At 48.2% G+C, this 26493-nt stretch overlaps 1 protein-coding gene across 1 annotated transcript; it reads left to right on the top strand.

The window, feature by feature from the left end:
* The first annotated feature begins 3939 nt into the window (after window positions 1-3939).
* On the top strand, window positions 3940-5586 carry LOC138350811 (protein FAM186A-like). Its single transcript, XM_069302248.1, has one exon. The coding sequence runs from the start codon at window positions 3940-3942 to the stop codon at window positions 5584-5586; it is 1647 nt and encodes a 548-aa protein (XP_069158349.1).
* Window positions 5587-26493: the final 20907 nt, after the last annotated feature.

Here is a 26493-nt window from a genome sequence, read left to right as displayed (position 1 = left end):
ATGACCCCTTAGAGTGTATCCACAGGAGAGTTATCATGGCCCCCTCAGAGTGCATCCACAGGAGAGTTATCATGGCCTCCTCAGAGTGCATCCACAGGAGAGTTATCATGGCCCCTCAGAGTGCATCCACGGGCGGGTTATTATGGCCCCTCAGAGTGCCTCCACAGGAGAGTTATTATGGCCCCCTCAGAGTGCATCCACAGGAGGGTTATCATGGCCCCTCAGAGTGCATCCACAGGAGAGTTATCATGACCCCTTAGAGTGCATCCACAGGAGAGTTATCATGGCCCCTCAGAGTACATCCACAGGAGAGTTATCATGGCCCCTCAGAGTACATCCACAGGAGAGTTATCAAGGCCCCCTCAGAGTGCATCCACAGGAGAGTTATCATGGCCCCCTCAGAGTGCATCCACAGGAGAGTTATCATGGCCCCCTCAGAGTGCATCCAAAGGAGAGCTATCATGGCCCCTCAGAGTACATCCACAGGAGAGTTATCATGGCCCCTCAGAGTACATCCACAGGAGAGTTATCATGGCCCCCTCAGAGTGCATCCACAGGAGAGTTATCATGGCCCCCTCAGAGTGCATCCACAGGAGAGTTATCATGGCCCCCTCAGAGTGCATCCACAGGAGGGTTATCATGGCCCCCTTAGAGTGCATCCACAGGAGAGTTATCATGGCCCCTCAGAGTACATCCACAGGAGAGTTATGATGGCCCCTCAGAGTACATCCACAGGAGAGTTATCATGACCCCCTCAGAGTGCATCCACAGGAGAGTTATCATGGCCCCCTCAGAGTGCATCCACAGGAGAGTTATCATGGCCCCTCAGAGTACATCCACAGGAGAGTTATCATGGCCCCTCAGAGTACATCCACAGAAGAGTTATCATGGCCCCCTCAGAGTGCATCCATAAGAGAGTTATCATGGCCCCCTCAGAGTGCATCCACAGGAGAGTTATGATGGCCCCCTCAGAGTGCATCCACAGGAGGGTTATCATGCCCCCTCAGAGTGCATCCACAGGAGAGTTATCATGGCCCCTCAGAGTGCATCCACAGGAGAGTTATCATGGCCCCTCAGAGTACATCCACAGGAGAGTTATCATGGCCCCCTCAGAGTGCATCCACAGGAGAGTTATCATGGCCCCCTCAGAGTGCATCCACAGGAGGGTTATCATGGCCCCTCAGAGTGCATCAACAGGAGAGTTATCATGGCCCCCTCAGAGTGCATCCACAGGAGGGTTATCATGCCCCCTCAGAGTGCATCCACAGGAGAGTTATCATGGCCCCTCAGAGTGCATCCACAGGAGAGTTATCATGGCCCCCTCAGAGTGCATCCACAGGAGAGATATCATGGCCCCTCAGAGTGCATCCACAGGAGAGTTATCATGGCCCCTCAGAGTGCATCCACGGGCGGGTTATTATGGCCCCTCAGAGTGCCTCCACAGGAGAGTTATTATGGCCCCCTCAGAGTGCATCCACAGGAGGGTTATCATGGCCCCTCAGAGTGCATCCACAGGAGAGTTATCATGACCCCTTAGAGTGTATCCACAGGAGAGTTATCATGGCCCCCTCAGAGTGCATCCACAGGAGAGTTATCATGGCCCCCTCAGAGTGCATCCACAGGAGAGTTATCATGGCCCCTCAGAGTGCATCCACGGGCGGGTTATTATGGCCCCTCAGAGTGCCTCCACAGGAGAGTTATTATGGCCCCCTCAGAGTGCATCCACAGGAGGGTTATCATGGCCCCTCAGATTGCATCCACAGGAGAGTTATCATGGCCCCCTCAGAGTGCATCCACAGGAGAGTTATCATGGCCCCTCAGAGTACATCCACAGGAGAGTTATCATGGCCCCTCAGAGTACATCCACAGGAGAGTTATCATGGCCCCCTCAGAGTGCATCCACAGGAGAGTTATCATGGCCCCCTCAGAGTGCATCCACAGGAGAGTTATCATGGCCCCCTCAGAGTGCATCCACAGGAGGGTTATCATGGCCCCCTCAGAGTGCATCCACAGGAGAGTTATCATGGCCCCTCAGAGTACATCCACAGGAGAGTTATCATGGCCCCTCAGAGTACATCCACAGGAGAGTTATCATGGCCCCCTCAGAGTGCATCCACAGGAGAGTTATCATGGCCCACTCAGAGTGCATCCACAGGCGAGTTATCATGGCCCCCTCAGAGTGCATCCACAGGAGGGTTATCATGCCCCCTCAGAGTGCATCCACAGGAGAGTTATCATGGCCCCTCAGAGTGCATCCACGGGAGAGTTATCATGGCCCCTCAGAGTACATCCACAGGAGAGTTATCATGGCCCCCTCAGAGTGCATCCACAGGAGAGTTATCATGGCCCCATCAGAGTGCATCCACAGGAGGGTTATCATGGCCCCTCAGAGTGCATCCACAGGAGAGTTATCATGGCCCCCTCAGAGTGCATCCACAGGAGGGTTATCATGCCCCCTTAGAGTGCATCCACAGGAGAGTTATCATGGCCCCTCAGAGTGCATCCACAGGAGAGTTATCATGGCCCCTCAGAGTACATCCACAGGAGAGTTATCATGGCCCCTTCAGAGTGCATCCACAGGAGAGTTATCATGGCCCCTCAGAGTGCATCCACAGGAGAGTTATCATGCCCCCTCAGAGTGCATCCAAAGGAGAGTTATCATGGCCCCTCAGAGTACATCCACAGGAGAGTTATCATGGCCCCTCAGAGTACATCCACAGGAGAGTTATCATGGCCCCCTCAGAGTGCATCCACAGGAGAGTTATCATGGCCCCCTCAGAGTGCATCCACAGGAGAGTTATCATGGCCCCCTCAGAGTGCATCCACAGGAGGGTTATCATGGCCCCCTCAGAGTGCATCCACAGGAGAGTTATGATGGCCCCCTCAGAGTACATCCACAGGAGAGTTATGATGGCCCCTCAGAGTACATCCACAGGAGAGTTATCATGGCCCCCTCAGAGTGCATCCACAGGAGAGTTATCATGGCCCTCTCAGAGTGCATCCACAGGAGAGTTATCATGGCCCCTCAGAGTACATCCACAGGAGAGTTATCATGGCCCCTCAGAGTACATCCACAGGAGAGTTATCATGACCCCCTCAGAGTGCATCCACAAGAGAGTTATCATGGCCCCCTCAGAGTGCATCCACAGGAGAGTTATCATGGCCCCCTCAGAGTGCATCCACAGGAGGGTTATCATGCCCCCTCAGAGTGCATCCACAGGAGAGTTATCATGGCCCCTCAGAGTGCATCCACAGGAGAGTTATCATGGCCCCTCAGAGTACATCCACAGGAGAGTTATCATGGCCCCCTCAGAGTGCATCCACAGGAGAGTTATCATGGCCCCCTCAGAGTGCATCCACAGGAGGGTTATCATGGCCCCTCAGAGTGCATCAACAGGAGAGTTATCATGGCCCCCTCAGAGTGCATCCACAGGAGGGTTATCATGCCCCCTCAGAGTGCATCCACAGGAGAGTTATCATGGCCCCTCAGAGTGCATCCACAGGAGAGTTATCATAGGCCCCCTCAGAGTGCATCCACAGGAGAGATATCATGGCCCCTCAGAGTGCATCCACAGGAGAGTTATCATGGCCACTCAGAGTGCATCCACGGGCGGGTTATTATGGCTCCTCAGAGTGCCACCACAGGAGAGTTATTATGGCCCCCTCAGAGTGCATCCACAGGAGGGTTATCATGGCCCCTCAGAGTGCATCCACAGGAGAGTTATCATGACCCCTTAGACTGTATCCACAGGAGAGTTATCATGGCCTCCTCAGAGTGCATCCACAGGAGAGTTATCATGGCCCCCTCAGAGTGCATCCACAGGAGAGTTATCATGGCCCCTCAGAGTGCATCCACGGGCGGGTTATTATGGCCCCTCAGAGTGCCTCCACAGGAGAGTTATTATGGCCCCCTCAGAGTGCATCCACAGGAGGGTTATCATGGCCCCTCAGAGTGCATCCACAGGAGAGTTATCATGGCCCCCTCAGAGTGCATCCACAGGAGAGTTATCATGGCCCCCTCAGAGTGCATCCACAGGAGAGTTATCATGGCCCCCTCAGAGTGCATCCACAGGAGGGTTATCATGGCCCCCTCAGAGTGCATCCACAGGAGAGTTATCATGGCCCCTCAGAGTACATCCACAGGAGAGTTATCATGGCCCCTCAGAGTACATCCACAGGAGAGTTATCATGGCCCCCTCAGAGTGCATCCACAGGAGAGTTATCATGGCCCCCTCAGAGTGCATCCACAGGAGAGTTATCATGGCCCCCTCAGAGTGCATCCACAGGAGGGTTATCATGCCCCCTCAGAGTGCATCCACAGGAGAGTTATCATGGCCCCTCAGAGTGCATCCACAGGAGAGTTATCATGGCCCCTCAGAGTACATCCACAGGAGAGTTATCATGGCCCCCTCAGAGTGCATCCACAGGAGAGTTATCATGGCCCCCTCAGAGTGCATCCACAGGAGGGTTATCATGGCCCCTCAGAGTGCATCCACAGGAGAGTTATCATGGCCCCCTCAGAGTGCATCCACAGGAGGGTTATCATGCCCCCTTAGAGTGCATCCACAGGAGAGTTATCATGGCCCCTCAGAGTGCATCCACAGGAGAGTTATCATGGCCCCTCAGAGTACATCCACAGGAGAGTTATCATGGCCCCTTCAGAGTGCATCCACAGGAGAGTTATCATGGCCCCTCAGAGTGCATCCACAGGAGAGTTATCATGGCCCCTCAGAGTGCATCCACAGGAGAGTTATCATGGCCCCCTCAGAGTGCATCCACAGGAGAGTTATCATGGCCCCTCAGAGTACATCCACAGGAGAGTTATCATGGCCCCCTCAGAGTGCATCCACAGGAGAGTTATCATGGCCCCCTCAGAGTGCATCCACAGGAGAGTTATCATGGCCCCCTCAGAGTGACATCCACAGGAGAGTTATCATGGCCCCCTCAGAGTGCATCCACAGGAGAGTTATCATGGCCCCCTCAGAGTGCATCCACAGGAGAGTTATCATGGCCCCCTCAGAGTGCATCCACAGGAGGGTTATCATGGCCCCCTCAGAGTGCATCCACAGGAGAGTTATCATGGCCCCTCAGAGTGCATCCACAGGAGAGTTATCATGGCCCCTCAGAGTACATCCACAGGAGAGTTATCATGGCCCCCTCAGAGTGCATCCACAGGAGAGTTATCATGGCCCCCTCAGAGTGCATCCACAGGAGGGTTATCATGGCCCCTCAGAGTGCATCAACAGGAGAGTTATCATGGCCCCCTCAGAGTGCATCCACAGGAGGGTTATCATGCCCCCTCAGAGTGCATCCACAGGAGAGTTATCATGGCCCCTCAGAGTGCATCCACAGGAGAGTTATCATAGCCCCCTCAGAGTGCATCCACAGGAGAGATATCATGGCCCCTCAGAGTGCATCCACAGGAGAGTTATCATGGCCACTCAGAGTGCATCCACGGGCGGGTTATTATGGCTCCTCAGAGTGCCTCCACAGGAGAGTTATTATGGCCCCCTCAGAGTGCATCCACAGGAGGGTTATCATGGCCCCTCAGAGTGCATCCACAGGAGAGTTATCATGACCCCTTAGACTGTATCCACAGGAGAGTTATCATGGCCTGCTCAGAGTGCATCCACAGGAGAGTTATCATGGCCCCCTCAGAGTGCATCCACAGGAGAGTTATCATGGCCCCTCAGAGTGCATCCACGGGCGGGTTATTATGGCCCCTCAGAGTGCCTCCACAGGAGAGTTATTATGGCCCCCTCAGAGTGCATCCACAGGAGGGTTACCATGGCCCCTCAGAGTGCATCCACAGGAGAGTTATCATGGCCCCCTCAGAGTGCATCCACAGGAGGGTTATCATGGCCCCTCAGAGTGCATCCACAGGAGAGTTATCATGGCCCCCACAGAGTGCATCCACAGGAGGGTTATCATGCCCCCTTAGAGTGCATCCACAGGAGAGTTATCATGGCCCCTCAGAGTGCATCCACGGGAGAGTTATCATGGCCCCTCAGAGTACATCCACAGGAGAGTTATCGTGGCCCCTTCAGAGTGCATCCACAGGAGAGTTATCATGGCCCCTCAGAGTGCATCCACAGGAGAGTTATCATGGCCCCTCAGAGTGCATCCACAGGAGAGTTATCATGGCCCCCTCAGAGTGCATCCACAGGAGAGTTATCATGGCCCCTCAGAGTACATCCACAGGAGAGTTATCATGGCCCCCTCAGAGTGCATCCACAGGAGAGTTATCATGGCCCCCTCAGAGTGCATCCACAGGAGGGTTATCATGGCCCCTCAGAGTACATCCACAGGAGAGTTATCATGGCCCCCTCAGAGTGCATCCACAAGAGAGTTATCATGGCCCCCTCAGAGTGCATCCACAGGAGAGTTATCATGGCCCCCTCAGAGTGCATCCACAGGAGGGTTATCATGCCCCCTCAGAGTGCATCCACAGGAGAGTTATCATGGCCCCTCAGAGTGCATCCACAGGAGAGTTATCATGGCCCCTCAGAGTACATCCACAGGAGAGTTATCATGGCCCCCTCAGAGTGCATCCACAGGAGAGTTATCATGGCCCCCTCAGAGTGCATCCACAGGAGGGTTATCATGGCCCCTCAGAGTGCATCAACAGGAGAGTTATCATGGCCCCCTCAGAGTGCATCCACAGGAGGGTTATCATGCCCCCTCAGAGTGCATCCACAGGAGAGTTATCATGGCCCCTCAGAGTGCATCCACAGGAGAGTTATCATAGCCCCCTCAGAGTGCATCCACAGGAGAGATATCATGGCCCCTCAGAGTGCATCCACAGGAGAGTTATCATGGCCACTCAGAGTGCATCCACGGGCGGGTTATTATGGCTCCTCAGAGTGCCTCCACACGAGAGTTATTATGGCCCCCTCAGAGTGCATCCACAGGAGGGTTATCATGGCCCCTCAGAGTGCATCCACAGGAGAGTTATCATGACCCCTTAGACTGTATCCACAGGAGAGTTATCATGGCCTCCTCAGAGTGCATCCACAGGAGAGTTATCATGGCCCCCTCAGAGTGCATCCACAGGAGAGTTATCATGGCCCCTCAGAGTGCATCCACGGGCGGGTTATTATGGCCCCTCAGAGTGCCTCCACAGGAGAGTTATTATGGCCCCCTCAGAGTGCATCCACAGGAGGGTTATCATGGCCCCTCAGAGTGCATCCACAGGAGAGTTATCATGGCCCCCTCAGAGTGCATCCACAGGAGAGTTATCATGGCCCCCTCAGAGTACATCCACAGGAGAGTTATCATGGCCCCCTCAGAGTGCATCCACAGGAGGGTTATCATGGCCCCCTCAGAGTGCATCCACAGGAGAGTTATCATGGCCCCTCAGAGTACATCCACAGGAGAGTTATCATGGCCCCTCAGAGTACATCCACAGGAGAGTTATCATGGCCCCCTCAGAGTGCATCCACAGGAGAGTTATCATGGCCCCCTCAGAGTGCATCCACAGGAGAGTTATCATGGCCCCCTCAGAGTGCATCCACAGGAGGGTTATCATGCCCCCTCAGAGTGCATCCACAGGAGAGTTATCATGGCCCCTCAGAGTGCATCCACAGGAGAGTTATCATGGCCCCTCAGAGTACATCCACAGGAGAGTTATCATGGCCCCCTCAGAGTGCATCCACAGGAGAGTTATCATGGCCCCCTCAGAGTGCATCCACAGGAGGGTTATCATGGCCCCTCAGAGTGCATCCACAGGAGAGTTATCATGGCCCCCACAGAGTGCATCCACAGGAGGGTTATCATGCCCCCTTAGAGTGCATCCACAGGAGAGTTATCATGGCCCCTCAGAGTGCATCCACGGGAGAGTTATCATGGCCCCTCAGAGTACATCCACAGGAGAGTTATCGTGGCCCCTTCAGAGTGCATCCACAGGAGAGTTATCATGGCCCCTCAGAGTGCATCCACAGGAGAGTTATCATGGCCCCTCAGAGTGCATCCACAGGAGAGTTATCATGGCCCCCTCAGAGTGTATCCACAGGAGAGTTATCATGGCCCCTCAGAGTACATCCACAGGAGAGTTATCATGGCCCCCTCAGAGTGCATCCACAGGAGAGTTATCATGGCCCCTCAGAGTGCATCCACAGGAGGGTTATCATGGCCCCTCAGAGTGCATCCACAGGAGAGTTATCATGGCCCCCTCAGAGTGCATCCACAGGAGAGTTATCATGGCCCCCTCAGAGTGCATCCACAGGAGAGTTATCATGGCCCCCTCAGAGTGCATCCACAGGAGAGTTATCATGGCTCCTCAGAGTGCATCCACAGGAGAGTTATCATGGCCCCTCAGAGTACATCCACAGGAGAGTTATCATGGCCCCTCAGAGTACATCCACAGGAGAGTTATCATGGCCCCTCAGAGTGCATCCACAGGAGAGTTATCATGGCCAATCAGAGTGCATCCACAGGAGAGTTATCATGGCCCCTCAGAGTGCATCCACAGGAGAGTTATCATGGCCCCTCAGAGTGCATCCACAGGAGAGTTATCATGGCCCCCTCAGAGTGCATCCACAGGAGAGTTATCATGGCCCCCTCAGAGTGCATCCACAGGAGAGTTATCATGGCCCCCTCAGGAGCTCACTGACTACACTCACTTACTACATGTATTATTCAATCCCGGTTACCATGCAGGACTAAAGGACTGTCTCAGGAGTATTTCCACAGGGATGCCAGGTATACCTTTTATCTAAGTTTATACACACAGAGATGCTGGGTATACCTTTTATCTAAGTTTATACACACAGAGATGCTGGGTATACCTCTTATCTAAGTTTATACACACAGAGATGCTGGGTATACCTCTTATCTAAGTTTATACACACAGAGATGCTGGGTATACCTCTTATCTAAGTTTATACACACAGAGATGCTGGGTATACCTCTTATCTAAGTTTATACACACAGAGATGATGGGTATACCTCTTATCTAAGTTTATACACACAGAGATGCTGGGTATACCTCTTATCTAAGTTTATACACACAGAGATGCTGGGTATACCTCCTATCTAAGTTTATACACACAGAGATGCCGGGTATACCTCCTATCTAAGTTTATACACACAGAGATGCTGGGTATACCTCTTATCTAAGTTTATACACACAGAGATGCTGGGTATATATCATATCTCCGTGTATACACACACAGATGCTGGGGTATATCTTATATCTCATTGTGGGGGAATAAATTACCAACTCTCTTGAAAGAGAGTTTCTTTCTTGCACACCGACATTTTGAAAGCTTCCTCAGTGCACATAGTATGTGCACTGAGTCTTGTTTCTTTATTTCGAAACTTGACCTGTGTCTTCTTGGGTATCTGGTGACAGCTCTCGTCATCAGGATTCCAGTGGTACCACATTGGCAGACGTGTGTACCTCGACTCAGGAATTACAGCAAGGTAACTCATGCTGTAACTAAGTCCGAGTCAAATCCAGGGGATTTGACTCGGACTTAGTTACTATCCTGAGGGAACTGTCTTAGTTAGCACTATCCTGAGGGAACTGTCCCATTGGTAGAGGCAGTAGTACACAATAGAAAGTAGATTTGTCATATTCATACATTAAAGCATTGATTGTAACCATGATATGTATGTGCTTCAGCCGACAGTGTAGACCTATTGTCCAGTGTATGACCCTCTGTCCTGTGTGACAGTGAATACCAGCATTATCCTCAGTTTAAGAAGACGTAATTGAAATCCTCAGATTAGGCCAAATTGTAATTAAATTTTGTCAGTTCAGATGTTAATTATAATAATAAGTGCCTGCCTCGGGATTGATTAGTTTCAAAGATCCGAGAAGTACTGAGGGAAGCAGCCTGCAGCCAGCGGCTCACTCTGTTCCCTGCAGTCTGTATCCTGTCACTTGCCTGTGTAGACGTGAATGCCTTGAACTGACGACCAGAGCCAAGGAAACTCTGTTTACGCGACATTAAGTAAAACTTCCTCATCTGTACAGAGTCGCCTAATTCCCAGTCACCCATAATACGATACCGCGGTTAAAGGATGAGAATTTGATAATTGAGTAATAACGAACGAGGAAGACCTGTGCCCACCCCGTGATGACCCAGCACAGTCATCTGGACAGCAGTGTTCAAATCCCTGTTTATCTCCGCCATCTGTCAACATCCGTTGGCCCATTGCTACGAGATATATTCTAGAGTGGACGAGCATTGATCCCACAGTGTGGGGTAAATTTCTCTGAGTGAGATAACAATTTTTTCGACATAATTGTCGATTAAATGTTTGCCGTCGAAACATCGTGCCGAGCCTCATGTGTTACACCCGGTGAGTTGACACCCAGTGTAGCACGCGCCGATATCACCTTTGTGTTCACCGTCACTCGCCACCCAGCTGTGTTAAGGCCACATGCGACCCAGTGTCGTACGATACATCACACCTGCCACTTGGTGTCACAACAGGTGCACCCAGTGTTAACCCGACGTGTCTAGCAGGTAACCACGTGCCGTTTTAAGTGCTTGAGACCACACCTGCCACTTGTGTGATTATGACTCGCGTGTACCACGTGCGGTCGGAGCTGGAGTAGCTACACCTGCACCCCGGTGTATCCGAGTATTACTCACATGATTACTACGTGCGGAGATTGTTGGAGTATTAATCGAAGCATCTACAGAGGTCAACATTGAACGAATGCATGGTTGAGTGATAAGGCCGGTCTAAAGTGCGTACATAATAATTCCCTTTTGTTATCTTGTTTCTTAGTGTTGTGATATCATCCCACCGACCAGACGATGTCTCGTAATCACCTACAAAGGGTGTGAGAAGCGCGGTCGAGGAAACACTGAAATGTTGTCGGTTACAGCGTGTCTGTGTGGTTCCTGTAATTCGTCACAGACTGAGTGTATGCGTCAGAAACCTCCACACATGAAGTCTGTGTTATGAGGATGGCATATTTTGATTGAACGGTTTAAATGAAATCAAAATATATTGATATACTTTCCATATGATGTTTCTATCTCGCTTCAGAGAACCAGAGATTGTGTAAGCCATTAGAGTGGGTTTGTCTAAATGACACCCTGATAGTACTGTTGTCAATACGCAAGTGATCACTTCGTGTTGTGATCAGTGCTGTGTTGTATTGTTGTGCATTTATCGTGAATTGTAGAGTGTTACTATGTTGTGACTGATGGAAACAAGTGATATCTTCTTACTAGCTGTCTGGGTGATAGCGTAATTAACGAAATTCCATCTTGGTTGATTTGCTGTCTATGTAACAGATTATTAAAATTATTACTGATTGAATGTCTGATTGTCTTGGTGACAGAGGAATTAGTGTAAAAAGTTACTGTTTTGAAAAATTTAGCTGAGTGAGAGATTGCTCTTAACGTAAACTATTTTTGATTGATAACTTTCAGGTGACAGTAATTAACATAATTAATTAACGTATATAATTAACATAATTAAGTGATTGTATATTTGATTTGATTGATTGTAATTGAGTGTTCTTGTCAGAACTATTAATGTAATTAATTAGTTGTCTCTGTGGGATACAATTAATGTGGTGGGACTGTCAGACAGTGGTGGGACTGTCAGACAGTGGTGGGACTGTCAGACTGTGGTGGGACTGTCAGACAGTGGTGGGACTGTAAGACTGTGGTGGGGCTGTCAGACTGTGGTGGGGCTGTCAGACTGTGGTAGGGCTGTAAGACTGTGGTGGGGCTGTCAGACTGTGGTGGGACTGTAAGACTGTGGTGGGGCTGTCAGACTGTGGTGGGACTGTAAGACTGTGGTGGGGCTGTCAGACTGTGGTGGGGCTGTCAGACTGTGGTGGGGCTGTCAGACTGTGGTGGGGCTGTCAGACAGTGGTGGGACTGTCAGAGAGTGGTGGGACTGTCAGACAGTGGTGGCATGTTACGGCCCTCTCAGGACGCAACGGGGTTCTTACTCTGATGTTGTTAGAGGAAGTTTTATCCGACCCCAAGCCAGTAGTGGCTTTCAAGGAATGAGATCCGTGACGCAATATAGAACCCCAAACCAAATTCTTTTTGGTGGGGAGGTGTTGCGAACCTGGATCCAGCGTCCGAGCCCAGAGCAGTGACGACCGCGCCATCTGTGGGTCAGCTCACGAAACCCCCTCCAAACGGACGACGACACCTGGTGAGGACAACGTGTACTGGCCTCGAGGGCCAGTTTCCAGTCTGGTTCAGCGCTCAACACAGCCGCTGCTGACCTCTGGTGAGGTGGTGCTCAGACACCAGCGCCATCTATGGAGATGATAGGTGGGCGTTTGTGTCTGAGCCTGTAAGTGAGGTGCCTTAGTGTGTCCCAGTTATTGATGACGTGTCTGCTTACAGAGTCGACCTGGGACTGCTGTGATGGATGTTGAGTCAGTCTACCCAAGGCAGCCGTCTCCATACCTTGTGCTTTGCTGCAGCAGCTGTGAGTCGCCTCCCGGAAGAACACTGTGGTGTTACCCTGTCAGTGGAGTGGCAGTAGGAGGATTACCCGGAACCGACTGCTGGAGACGATTATCCACTGGGGTATTGAGGACAGGAGAGTGATTTGTGGTATCACACGAGGCTCCTGTCTAGGGCGTTACCCTAATATCGTTCGTGGAGTGGCCTGACCAGCGTTGCGGGTCCGGAACCTGCCAGCAGACCTGCTGGATTTGTGGTTGACGGCCTCCACGGCGGTGCCCCCAGTGGACCTGTGTTTTGGCTGACCTGTGGTCAGGGTAGACTCAGCTTGGTCGAAGGATTCGTCAAGAGACCACGAGGATCAAGAGCACCAAGGACTCAGCACCGAGAGTCTGGATCCAGAGTCTTCAGCAGAAGACGATTGTGCATTTCCCCTGTACAGTGTTAATACCCCTCCCCCTGTGACTTATATATATTATTTATTGGTGATGGGAATAATTATAGTCTTAAGTTCTTAACTTTCTTTCCCTTCCCCTTTTTAAGTTTCTTGCGTCACGGATCACATCTCTTGAAAGCCACTACTGGCTTGGGGTCGGATACTACTTCCTCGTAACATCAGAGTAAGAACCCCGTTGCGTCCCGAGAGGGCCGTAACATAATTGGCATCCCCAGCGGGATCCGTCCCCTTGTTAAGTATGTTTGACAGGGGTGGTGAAGTGGCGTAATCCCTGTAAATAATTCCCCCTGTGTGTGACGATTGTGACGTTATACGTCCTGTGCAGTGCTCAAGAGTGACTAAGTGCGATATTGTGCAGTGCGGTGCTCGCTGTGATTAAGCGATTAAGTGCAATATTGTGTAGTGCGGTGCTCGGCGTGATTTGGTGCAATATTGCAGAGCGAAGTGTTCGCTTGGATTCAGTGCAATATTGGGTAGTGCGGTGCCCGAAGTAATTACGTGCAATATTGGCAAGTGAAGTGCCAGGTGCGATAAAGTGCAATATTGACGTAGAACAGTGCTCGGTGCGTTAAGTGTTAACGTGTAAGCGGTGTGTCAAGTGCTAGTTAAGTGTTCCATCGGTGACAATGGCAGAGAAAGCTACCATCGATGATCTGGACGATGTGCAGGCTTTTCTGAACAGAGAGGACTGTCTTGCCAGATTAAAATATCTGAGCAAACCAGAGCTTGTACTAGTGAGCGCCTACCTGGAGATCAAGATCCGTGCCAGTGATTCCCGTGTGGAGATCTTGTCCAAGGTTCACCAGCACTTGAAGGCAGAAGAGAAACAGGAAGGCGAGGCTCCTAGTACAAAGGAAGGTGAGGAAATAGCTTCCACGGAAAAGGAAGATAAGGGCAGCGACATTGACAGTGATGCAGGTGAGCTTAATATCAGCTTCCTAACAGTCAAAATGCGTGCCCTAGAGATAAATCGCGAGATAGAGTGGAAGAAGTTAGAATTAGAACGAGAATTAAAAGATAAAGAAGTGGAGATGAAAAATAAAGAAATGGAGATGAAAGAAAAGGAATTGGCGATGAGGCGTCTAGAATTAGAAGAGAGACGAGAGAGAGAAGAACAAGAAAGAGAAGAGAAACGAGAAAGAGAAGAACGAGAAAGAGAAGAGAAACAGCGAGAGAGAGAAGAAAAAGAAAGACAGAGACAACATGAACTAGAAGTATTGCGATTAGGCGGTGGTCGGAGGCCAACAACGGACACCAGCGGTTTCGATCCGGTAAGAAACATCAAAATGGTCCCCAAATTCAATGAGAGGGAAGTTTCGAAGTTCTTTGCAGCCTTCGAAAAAGTCGCTGCCTCTTTGGAGTGGCCAAGGGAGAATTGGGCCATCATGATACAGTCAGTCTTGACTGGGAAGGCCCAAATCGCCTACTCTACGTTATCCCTTGACGACTCCGGCGATTACGACAAGGTGAGGAAGGTTGTGCTCATGGCGTACCAATTGGTACCTGAGGCTTACAGGCAAAAGTTCAGAAACCTGAAGAAGACCTCAGAGCACACTTTCACCGAATTCGCCACCATCAAGGAGCGACTTTTTCAGGAGTGGTGTGCCTCTCGGAAAGTGGAGACCAAGGAAGACCTCGAGCAGCTTATACTGCTAGAGGACTTCAAGGATTGTTTGTCTGGAGACCTGAAGACGTACTTAGAGGAACAGCAGGTAGAGACCTTGAGTGCGGCAGCCACCATGGCTGAGGAATACATCCTGACTCATAGGCCGTCTGCTAAGTACGTCCCAAGGAATTACCAACGCCGGTTCGACAGACCTCATGACGAAGAGGAAAGCCCCGTCCCACGAAGCGCTAAGAAGACGCCCCCAAGTAGCCCTCGAAGGACTAGTCCTAACAGTCCTAAACACCGGAGTCCGAGGAGGAATGTGGTGTGCTGGACTTGTGGGCAGAAAGGGCATGTAGCTGCTATGTGCCGAGGCAGAAGAGGTGGCGGCGCACGTAGGGAGGTGATGTTAATGAGCTGTGTAACACCACCAGCAGGAAACCAGTCGACGACGACGCAGGAAGGACCAAGTTTGTTCGCCCCTCACACTTCAAGCGGGTATGTATCGAGTGATCATACTGGTAGATCAGTTGTAGTGCTCAGAGATAGTGGAGCAGCCCAGTCCCTGATCGTGAAGAGCTCGGTACCCGAGGGAGTAAGTGTGGACGGGAGACAACAGGTTGTCCTGGTTGGGTTCCCTAGGACGCAGTATATCGCCCCCTTAGTGCCGGTACATCTCGACTCGCCTTACTTCAGCGGCACATGTGCGTTGGCAGTAGTCGATACCCTCCCTGTGGCTGGGATTGACGTGGTACTAGCCAACGACTTGGTGACAGATTGGAGCATCAATCTTCCCAAGGTCGCGGACGAGTCAGCCAGAACAGCAAGGTCTGAGGTAACGACGGGCCGTGGTAATATCCAGGTAAAGGCAGACCCGGATTCAAACAGATTTAATTTGTCCTCTCGCCTACAGATTGAGAACGTTCTAGCAGAGTCTCCTGATTCTTCTCTCGACAAGAAACATGAGGTTACGATGGCAGAAGTACCTGAGCTAGAAGAGAGGCCTTGTGTGCAGGCACCCACGGATACCAACGAGTCTGGAGCGAAGGCGGATGTGTACTTGCAGTATGGCAAGGTACAGCGTTCATTGAACCGACCAGAGCTTCCCCAGACATCAGAGGTATGTGAGGTGTGTTTGAAAGGTCTAGTGCCCTCTTTGGTCCAAACCAGGCTAATGGATGTAGCCGGCCATGGACATAACAGGCTCAGGAAGTTTATCCCTCAGGTGACCAAATGTTTCCTAGCAGTATTTTGTTTTATTCTCGTGTGTGGTCTCGGTAAGGACCAGTGGACGACCCGAAGGATGATGGCTCCCTTGAACATCGTGAAGGGATCCCAGGGATTAGAGACGTGTACTGCGAGTGTTGCAGTCGCCGAAGGAACCTGGAAGGTAATGGTTGATACACTAGGTACGAGAAATGATAATATGAGTGACTGTTTCCGCCAGGTTGACACCCCCCGCGTGATTGCTGAGCCTCAATGCAGCGTTATGCGGAACGTTGGTCGACCTGACGGTGGCAGAGCGAATGCCATCTTCGGTGTGCAAGCAGCCCTGTTGGAACTAGGTGTGGGCCTAGTAGACGAGTGTGTAGTAAGTACTGCCTTGCCCACTGTCGCTGTCACTCTGAATTATCAGACCCCTGTATTCCAGGTTCCTGTCTCCCTGAAGGACCATCGGACCGGTACCAGAAATGCCGTCTGTGATCAGCCATCATCGGTGCCACGACACAGGGAAGTGTCGAGTCGCCCTTCATCGTGTCTACACCGATCCTTACTCGAGAGGTGTGAGATTATGCTCTGGATTAACATCTCGGTGGAAGTGTGGAGAAGTACGTCAGGCAGGTCATCGCCTGCCATTTGCAAGTTCCCTTTGTGCCAGGGTTTCTCCTTAGTACAGTTCTGTGGACGAGACAGCCTCGCCGTTCCAGTTTTCAGTATAAGTAAGTCCATTTGGAGTTGTGTCGCCGTACTAATTTGGTTTGCGTTTCTTTTTATAGAACCCCAAACCAAATTCTTTTTGGTGGGGAGGTGTTGCGAACCCGGATCCAGCGTCTGAGCCCGGAGCAGTGACGACCGCGCCATCTGTGGGTCAGCTCCCGAAACCCCCTCCAAACGGACGACGACACCTGGTGAGGACAACGTGTACTGGCCTCGAGGGCCAGTTTCCAGTCTGGTTCAGCGCTCAACACAGCCGCTGCTGACCTCTGGTGAGGTGGTGCTCAGACACCAGCGCCATCTATGGAGTGGATAGGTGGGCGTTTGTGTCTGAGCCTGTAAGTGAGGTGCCTTAGTGTGTCCCAGTTATTGATGACGTGTCTGCTTACAGAGTCGACCTGGGACTGCTGTGATGGACGTTGAGTCAGTCTACCCAAGGCAGCCGTCTCCATACCTTGTGCTTTGCTGCAGCAGCTGTGAGTCGCCTCCCGGAAGAACACTGTGGTGTTACCCTGTCAGTGGAGTGGCAGTAGGAGGATTACCCGGGACCGACTGCTGGAGACGATTATCCACTGGGGTATTGAGGACAGGAGAGTGATTTGTGGTATCACACGAGGCTCCTGTCTAGGGCGTTACCCTAATATCGTTCGTGGAGTGGCCTGACCAGCATTGTGGGTACGGAACCTGCCAGCAGACCTGCTGGATTTGTGGTTGACGGCCTCCACGGCGGTGCCCCCAGTGGACCTGTGTTTTGGCTGACCTGTGGTCAGGGTAGACTCAGCTTGGTCAAAGGATTCGTCAAGAGACCACGAGGATCAAGAGCACCAAGGACTCAGCACCGAGAGTCTGGATCCAGAGTCTTCAGCAGAAGACGATTGTGCATTTCCCCTGTACAGTGTTAATACCCCTCCCCCTGTGACTTATATATATTATTTATTGGTGATGGGAATAATTATAGTCTTAAGTTCTTAACTTTCTTTCCCTTTCTTTTTAAGTTTCTTGCGTCACGGATCACATCTCTTGAAAGCCACTACTGGCTTGGGGTCGGATACTACTTCCTCGTACATCAGAGTAAGAACCCCGTTGCGTCCCGAGAGGGCCGTAACATAATTGTGGTGGGACTGTCAGACAGTGGTGGGACTGTAAGACTGTGGTGGGACTGTAAGACTGTGGTGGGACTGTAAGACAGTGGTGGGACTGTCAGACAGTGGTGGGACTGTCAGACAGTGGTGGGACTGTCAGACAGACTGGTGGGACTGGTTTCCAGTTGACATTGTGTAGCTATCAAGTGACATTCAACAATTAACGTAACGTTAACTGGTTATTGCTTTGCATTAGTCAAGTAGTTTGTTGAATAAATTGATATATTAATGCACAAGTGTTTTTATGTCACACCTTTAGAGAGTATACAGCTCCATATGTTGCCCTGCTACAAGCTTCAACATTATCTTTATCTACAACATTATCCACAACAGAATTTGACTGTTGTTGGCTCTATAGGGATTGAACCTGATCACAGCCCGAACACTAAATACTAAATTGTGGCGTGAGAACCCATTGGCTACCCCTCAAGATGTAATTGTTACGTGCAATTGATGAGCCAACGACCTAGTGATATGGAAGATCAGGTAATTGGACTCCGGAGTTTGCTCTCGCCTATATCTCAATTGGGGATATATTCTCTCATCTGGCAGCCACTCGTGGGGCGTGTGGGTATTGTGCAGTTCTCAGAGGTAAACTCTCACAGCTGGAGCCCAATGTGGGGCTCGATTTGTTTAGGGAAACTAGGATTATTATCACACTCGGGGTATACACACAGAGATGCTGGGTATATTTCATATCTCAGTTTATACACATACAGAAGCTGAGTATACTTCATATCTCAGTGTAGACACACAGATCCTGGGTATACCTCATATCTCAGTTTAAACATAGAGAGAGAGGCTCGGTATACCTTATATCTCAGTTTATACACACAGAGATGATGGGTATACCTCATGCTGTATTTCAGTCGTTTACCCCTGAAAAATAATTTTGTTTGAATGGTTGTATATACAGAGAGGCCATTCAGTTGAACAATTAATAGGAATTTTGAATGAGCAGTTTTAAACAAAAACTAACTTAGTAAATTTACTACAGTCGATGGATTATTTCTCAGTTTTCTCTAACTTAAATATATTAAAATGGTGATAAATATCACGAGCAGATGCACCAATCGTACAGCTGGGTTCATTCCCGACTAATAATCGGGAAACCCGGGGTCGAATCCCGGGGTCAGGTAATGGCCAGGTACGTTAGCTCTCACCTCTTGCGTCTCACGTTCGTTCACGCAGCAATAAATAGGTACCCATTACAGTAGTTATTTCACTATCGAGTAGTTGCATCCCGGTCAGTAATTCAACCTTGGTAGGGCTTCCATACTAGTCTAACGCACATATATAAACAGGCAGCTTGTCCTAAACTAAATTAATTATATAAACGACAATTATTTTTATGTATAATCGGGCATAGCAAGCACTGCTCACTGAGCCGACGCCGACCAATTTCCTCAAACAGTTAGACAGGACCTGTGGACAACCGAGGCCCAATTCCACAAAAGGAAAAGCTTAAGACTTAGCGTGGGTGTAACTACCGACCTAATACACCACACTGCTGTATGTTGCATACAGATGCATATTGCATGACTACTAAGTAATACTGTATATCAAGAGTGTATTTTTGTCATTAGTATTAATATTATTATTATTAACACTATTGTAACTCGAACCAGCGATCTGAGAACATCCAGTCGCGAAATTTACCACTGTACCACCACAGGTGTGGTTTATTGTGAGGGGGGGGGGGGACCCACCCGGACCCACCCGGGGGGGGAGCCACCCGGGGGGGACCCATCTCATCACCCTGCACCCAACAGAATACCGGGTATAACGACCGGTGGAGTAGCTGGTACAAGCGTACCGGTATACAGAGTACCGGTATACAGAGTATCGGTATACAGAGTATCGGTATACAGAGTACCGGTATACAGAGTACCAGTATAATGAGAACCGGTATACAGAGTACTGGTTTACAGAGTACCGGTATACAGAGTACCGGTGTACAGAGTACCGTTATACAGAGTACCGGTATACAGAGTACCGGTATACAGAGTACCGTTATACAGAGTACCGGTATACAGAGTACTGGTATACAGAGTACCAGTATACAGAGTACCGGTATACAGAGTACCGGTGTACAGAGTACCGGTATACAGAGTACCAGTATACAGAGTACCAGTATACAGAGTACTAGTATAGAGTACCGGTATACAGAGTACCGGTATACAGAGTACCGGTATACAGAGTACCGGTATACAGAGATATCAGACCATTACTAACTCACCATTCGACAATGGATAAAAACAAAATGAGAAAGAGGGAGAAATGGAATGGGGAAATGGGAACATGACGATGGAAAGTGAAGGGGATTTAAATTTGTAATTGTGAGATGGGAAAGAGGAAATGTCCAGCAGTGAAGGACTTCAGAGAGAAAGGGGGAGTGGGAAAGTTGAAATGGGTAATGGGGTGGAGAGCGTAGGGGAGTCAGGAGAGGTAAGGAAGAGGGGAATGAGAATATTGAACTGGTAATGAAAACAGGAGAGTAATTATGAGAGGAATTGTGCGGATAATTGGAAGGAAAGACTGGAGATGGGGAGGAGGGGGCCTGGCTGGGTGGGGATGGGGAGGAGGGGGCCTGGCTGGGTGGGGATGGGGAGGAGGGGGGCCTGGCTGGGTGGTGATGGGGAGGAGGGGGCCCTGGCTGGGTGGGGATGGGGAGGAGGGGGCCTGGCTGGGTGGGGATGGGGTGGAGGGAGGCCTTGATGGGTGGGGATGGGGAGGAGGGGGGCCTGGCTGGGTGGGGATGGGGAGGAGGGGGCCTGGCTGGGTGGGGATGGGGTGGAGGGAGGCCTTGATGGGTGGGGATGGGGAGGAGGGAGGCCTGGCTGGGTGGGGATGGGGAGGAGGGAGCCCTGGCTGGGTGGGGATGGGGAGGAGGGGGGCCTGGCTGGGTGGGGATGGGGAGGAGGGAGGCCTGGCTGGGTGGGGATGGGGTGGAGGGAGGCCTGGCTGGGTGGTGATGGGGAGGAGGGGGGCCTGGCTGGGTGGTGATGGGGAGGAGGGGGGCCTGGCTGGGTGGGGATGGGGAGGAGGGAGCCCTGGCTGGGTGGAGATGGGGAGGAGGGGGCCTGGCTGGGTGGGGATGGGGAGGAGGGGGCCTGGCTGGGTGGGGATGGGGAGGAGGGGGTTCCTGGCTGGGTGGTGATGGGGAGGAAGGGGGCCTGGCTGGGTGGGAATGGTGAGGAGGGGGCCTGGCTGGGTGGGGATGGGGAGGAGGGGGGCCTGGCTGGGTGGTGATGGGGAGGAGGGATGTTACTTCCTAAGTAAGGTAAACATTATTAGGTAACGTAACGAATTATTCGATAAGGTAAGGTATTTAAAGGTATCATAACTTGAGGTAACGTAAAACATTAATATGTAACTTTGCGAATCTCTTGGAAACGTAACGTACTGATAGGTATATGTTGCCTTAGCAGGTAATGTAATGCATTAATAGGTAACGCAACTGTTCACTAGGTAACGTAACTCTTCACTAGGTAACGTAACGCAATGCTAGGTAACATAAAGCATTGCTGGGTAACGTACCGCATCACTAGTTAACGGAAAACGTTACTAAGTAATGAAAAGCATTATTAGGTAACGTGGCGCATTACCAGGTTGAGCTGAGGCGTTACACAGGTCGGAAGCGAAACCAACAATGTCCGTCAAGATAGTTGTGACCGAGCTGCGTTACTTTCTGTCGTTGTCTTGGGTAACGCATGATGCGTTGGTTGATGCTCTCATCTCCTGTAAAGGTTTCCAGGTGACAAATATTCCAATTAATTCTATATATCATATTAAGCTGAAATTATAAATGGGTATATACATGAATATATTTTTCTGCCACATGGTATTATTGATCCATCAATATTCCTCTACCTCCTGCAAGTGGCAAGTCACGCGATTGAACTTTTTTTTTTTGGGGGGGGGGGGGGAATTATTTGTAAGGGTAATGGATTTTTAACATCAATTCGAAGCTTCTTTAGAACAGTGGATGCAGTGAGTGATTTCAGAGATTCTCCCAAATTTCTTCAACGACACAGGTTATTGCCTGATAACATCCTTCAGCCTAAGCTGTAAGTCAAATTCTGACTGTTTTAATAATTCAGTATTTGACTTTTACAACGGGCAACCAACTGACGGAATTAATTTTCTGTACAATTTATATAAATAAAAAAGGAAATGTTCGTTTGTTCAGAATCGCTAATCTCCGAAAGTTCTTCACCGATTGCTTTGAAATTTTGACACAGCGTTAAATTCGAATACCCGCATGTCTTTATATACCTACTATATAGATGCAACAACTGTGACAGGTAAAAACATTCTTTTTTTAAGAAACAGCGCCATCTGTTGCACGTAAGAGCAACACACACTATACTAAATATCTTACGATTCTATTTCACTGTTCACTGACCATTGACAAATTGAATTTTCAGAGATTTCGATTTATTTTCATTTGGATTTAATTGTTTTAAATGACATTGCGTTGGAATTGAGCTGCTTTGTTTACCATACCGTTCATTTTGTGAGTATAAGTATAAAATCCACACTTGTGAGAGGTAAAACATGCTTTAAAAAAAAAATCTTAGCGCCTTCTGTTACACATAAGAGGAACACACGCAATACTAAATATATTATGATTCCATTTCAGTGTTTCCGATTTCATTGATAAATAAAATTTTCATAGATTTCAATTTATTTTCATTTTGATTTAACTATTTTGTGTGACATTGCGTTGAAATTGAGCTGTGTTGTTTACCATGCCGTTCATTTCGTGAGTATAATTTTTCTTTATTGTTTTTGTTCGTTTTATTAACTGTTTTTTTTATATTTCAGTGATGGAACATCAGATCATTTGTTATGCATCGGATGAAGGAGTGGGGAATAGAGGGGAGGACGAGGGGATGGGGGTGGGGGATGGTGGGGAGCACGAGGGGAGGGTGGAGTTGGGGATGGTGGGGACGAGGGGAAAGGGGAGGGAGGATAATGGTAGGGAGGACGAGGGGACAGGGGAGTGGGAGATCGTGGAGAGGATGAGGGGACGGCGGAGTGGGGAATGGTTAGGAAGACGAGGGGACGGTGGAGTAGGGGATGGCGGGGAGGACAATGGGATGGGGGAGGGAGGAATAGTGTGGAGGACTGGGAGACAGGGGAAGGCTGCTGTGGCTCAGCTACACAATTGTACAACAAGTTAAATATAAAAAAACGTTTTCTCCCGAAATATAAGTAAATATTACTTTGAATTGTGGCTTTATGGCTTTATACACAGTTTAGTTTCAGGTAAAGTCAGATAAGGTGTTTTGGTTACGTTGATTAAGGGTTGTTTACTCTGAAGACAGAAAGTATACACACTTCCTAAATCAATCCCGAGTCATGGCCTCGAACCTGGCTACGTGGACCATAAGTCAACTATTGACTTATATGGAGTTTAGTAAGTCAGTGTTTGATACACACGTTGTGAACCCGAACCCGTCTGTTCAGGTTGATGATGGGCTGTATTGCTAAACAAGAAAAATAGCCTGGAATCTATCTCCAATTATTTTCAATTGGAAGTCTAAAATAAGTATGAGTTACGGATGACCTCTAATAATTGCTATGTCATTACACCATCAACCAATCTGATGACGGGATGTAAGGAACTCTTTGTATATATGAATATATCTTGGAAAGATAGGTACATCAAATAATTAAGTACACTAATACTAAACAAAATACTCCTAGTATGCAAAGTTTCAGGAAGCTGAAACCCTGTGTGTATGCTGATGTCTACCTAAAGTTGACGTATATTGTCAACTTATAACTTCCCAATACTGGACCAAACGTAGCTAGTCTAGTATTAGGGTGAAAGCTTTAAACCACTTTAGAGTAATTATTGCCTCCAAAATAGCTTGCTGACCAACCAACAAGCAAAATTCAACCTTTAATATAGTTCAGGAATAAAGAAACATTCATAGTTTTTACTCCAAGAATCTGAGTACAACTTTCCGTGAATATATTCCTTCATGTTTGAGCATTGTACCATATGACAAGGCAATTAGAATTAATAACTACTCAGATCTGTACCAAGTGTTGCCACTTTGACGCATGAACACAGAATGAACGTTTATACTAGAGTCTTGTCACAGCATTACGTTCTGTAAAGGATTTCCTTCAAATGAAATCTAAATAACATCCATCATGTTGAAAGTATACCACAAACAGAATGCTCAATCTTTACAACACCATATTACAAGAGATATCAAAACTGATACAGGAGGCTGTAGAGGACAGGCAGTGCGTTTGTTTGTCTGTGTCCATCCCTTCTCACAGTGTGATAACAGCAACTTCTGTGCGACATCTGGATCTGTGCAGCAACGGCTGTGAAAACAGCTTAAGCTTAGACCAGAAGCTAAGACCTTAGGCAACCCACCAAACCTGCCCAGGCCAATACTCATCAATCATCGTGAACGTCAGTTTTGAAGCATTTTTAATTTGAATGAATCACATAAATTTATACACCGGGGTCGATAGTGTAATGGCGATTAATTAAATGGGAGGACAGGTCGATGAATAAATTCCGAGTGAGTTTGGCTTCACAGTGAAATAACTCATCTCTGTTGGTACGGATAACTCAGAAAAAAACACAAGTTTTAAATTGTTGCGGAAACATGGAGGAATTCAAGGGTTTTAATTCATGCAGAACAGACGAATTCAAAGTTTTAAATTGGTGCAGAAACTATTGAAAAATTCAAAGTTTTTTGCCAAAACTATTGTGAAGTGTGAACACCATTATGAACTGTGAACACCAGTATGAAGTGTGAACATCATTATGAACTGTGAACACCAGTATGAAGTGTGAACACCAGTATCAAGTGTGAACACCATTATGAACTGTGAACACCAGTATGAAGTGTGAACACCAGTATCAAGTGTGAACACCATTATGAACTGTGAACACCAGTATGAAGTGTGAACACCAGTATCAAGTGTGAAGACCATTATGAACTGTGAACACCAGTACGAAGTGTGAGCACCAGTATCAAGTGTGAACACCATTATGAAGTGTGAACACCTTTATAAAGTGTGAACACCATTATGAAGTGTGAACACCAATATGAAGTGTGAACACCATTATGAAGTGTGAACACCATTATAAAGTGTGAACACCATTAACAAGCGTGAACACCATTAACAAGCGTGAACATCATTAAGAAGTGTGAACACCATTATGAAGTGTGAACACCATTATGAAGTGTGAACACCATTATGAAGTGTGAACACCCTTATAAAGTGTGAATACCTTTAACAAGCGTGAACACCATTAAGAAGTGTGAACACCAATATGAAGTGTGAACACCATTATAAAGCGTGAACACCATTAAGAAGTGTGAACACCAATATGAAGTGTGAACACCATTATAAAGCGTGAACACCATTAAGAAGTGTGAACACCAATATGAAGTGTGAACACCATTATAAAGCGTGAACACCATTAAGAAGTGTGAACACCAATATGAAGTGTGAACACCATTATGAAGTGTGAACACCTTTATAAAGTGTGAACACCATTATAAAGCGTGAAAATCATTAAGAAGTGTGAACACCATTAACAAGCATGAACACAATTAAGAAGTGTGAACACCATTAACAAGCGTGAACACAATTAAGAAGTGTGAACACCATTAACAAGCGTGAACACAATTAAGAAGTGTGAACACCATTAACAAGCATGAACACAATTAAGAAGTGTGAACACCATTAACAAGCATGAACACAATTAAGAAGTGTGAACACCATTAACAAGCGTGAACACAATTAAGAAGTGTGAACACCATTAACAAGCGTGAACATCATTATACAGCGTGAACACCATTAAGAAGTGTGAACACCATTAACAAGCGTGAACACAATTAAGAAGTGTGAACACCATTAACAAGCATGAACACAATTAAGAAGTGTGAACACCATTAACAAGCATGAACACAATTAAGAAGTGTGAACACCATTAACAAGCGTGAACACAATTAAGAAGTGTGAACACCATTAACAAGCGTGAACATCATTATACAGCGTGAACACCATTAAGAAGTGTGAACACCATTAACAAGCGTGAACACAATTAAGAAGTGTGAACACCATTAAGAAGTGTGAACACCATTAAGAAGTGTGAACACCATTAAGAAGTGTGAACACCATTAAGAAGTGTGAACACCATTAAGAAGTGTGAACATCATTATACAGCGTGTACACCATTAAGAAGTGTGAACACCATTAAGAAGTGTGAACACCATTAAGAAGTGTGAACACCATTAAGAAGTGTGAACACCATTATGAAGTGTGAACACCATTATGAAGTGTGAACACCATTATAAAGCGTGAACACCATTAAGAAGTGTGAACACCATTATGAAGTGTGAACACCATTAAGAAGTGTGAACACCATTAAGAAGTGTGAACACCATTAAGAAGTGTGAACACCATTATGAAGTGTGAACACCATTAAGAAGTGTGAACACCATTAACAAGCGTGAACACCATTATGAAGTGTGAAAACCATTATAAAGCGTGAACATCATTATACAGCGTGAACACCATTAAGAAGTGTGAACACCATTAAGAAGTGTGAACACCATTAAGAAGTGTGAACATTAAGAAATGTTTAACAACACGAAGCGGGAACACATTGCCGGTACGGTATTTCACTTAATCAAAATCATCATCAAACTAAATATTATAGAAAATGAAACTACTATTGCACCTATTTTAGCATGAATTAGTCTCTAAAAAAGGATGTGATTATCTTTTTACATTTGTAATTATCATATTTACTTAGTGAAGGTCATAGCGTTACTTAGAGAAGGTCATAGCGTTACTTAGAGAAGGTCATAGTGTTACTTAGAGAAGGTCATAGTGTTACTTAGAGAAGGTCATAGTGTTACTTAGAGAAGGTCATAGTGTTACTTAGAGAAGGTCATAGTGTTA

This window comes from Procambarus clarkii, chromosome 47, assembly GCF_040958095.1.
Source record: "Procambarus clarkii isolate CNS0578487 chromosome 47, FALCON_Pclarkii_2.0, whole genome shotgun sequence".
Classification (NCBI taxonomy): Eukaryota; Metazoa; Arthropoda; class Malacostraca; order Decapoda; family Cambaridae; genus Procambarus; species Procambarus clarkii.
Note: the sequence above shows the minus strand (reverse complement) of the source record. Positions and strands in the feature narration are given on the sequence as shown.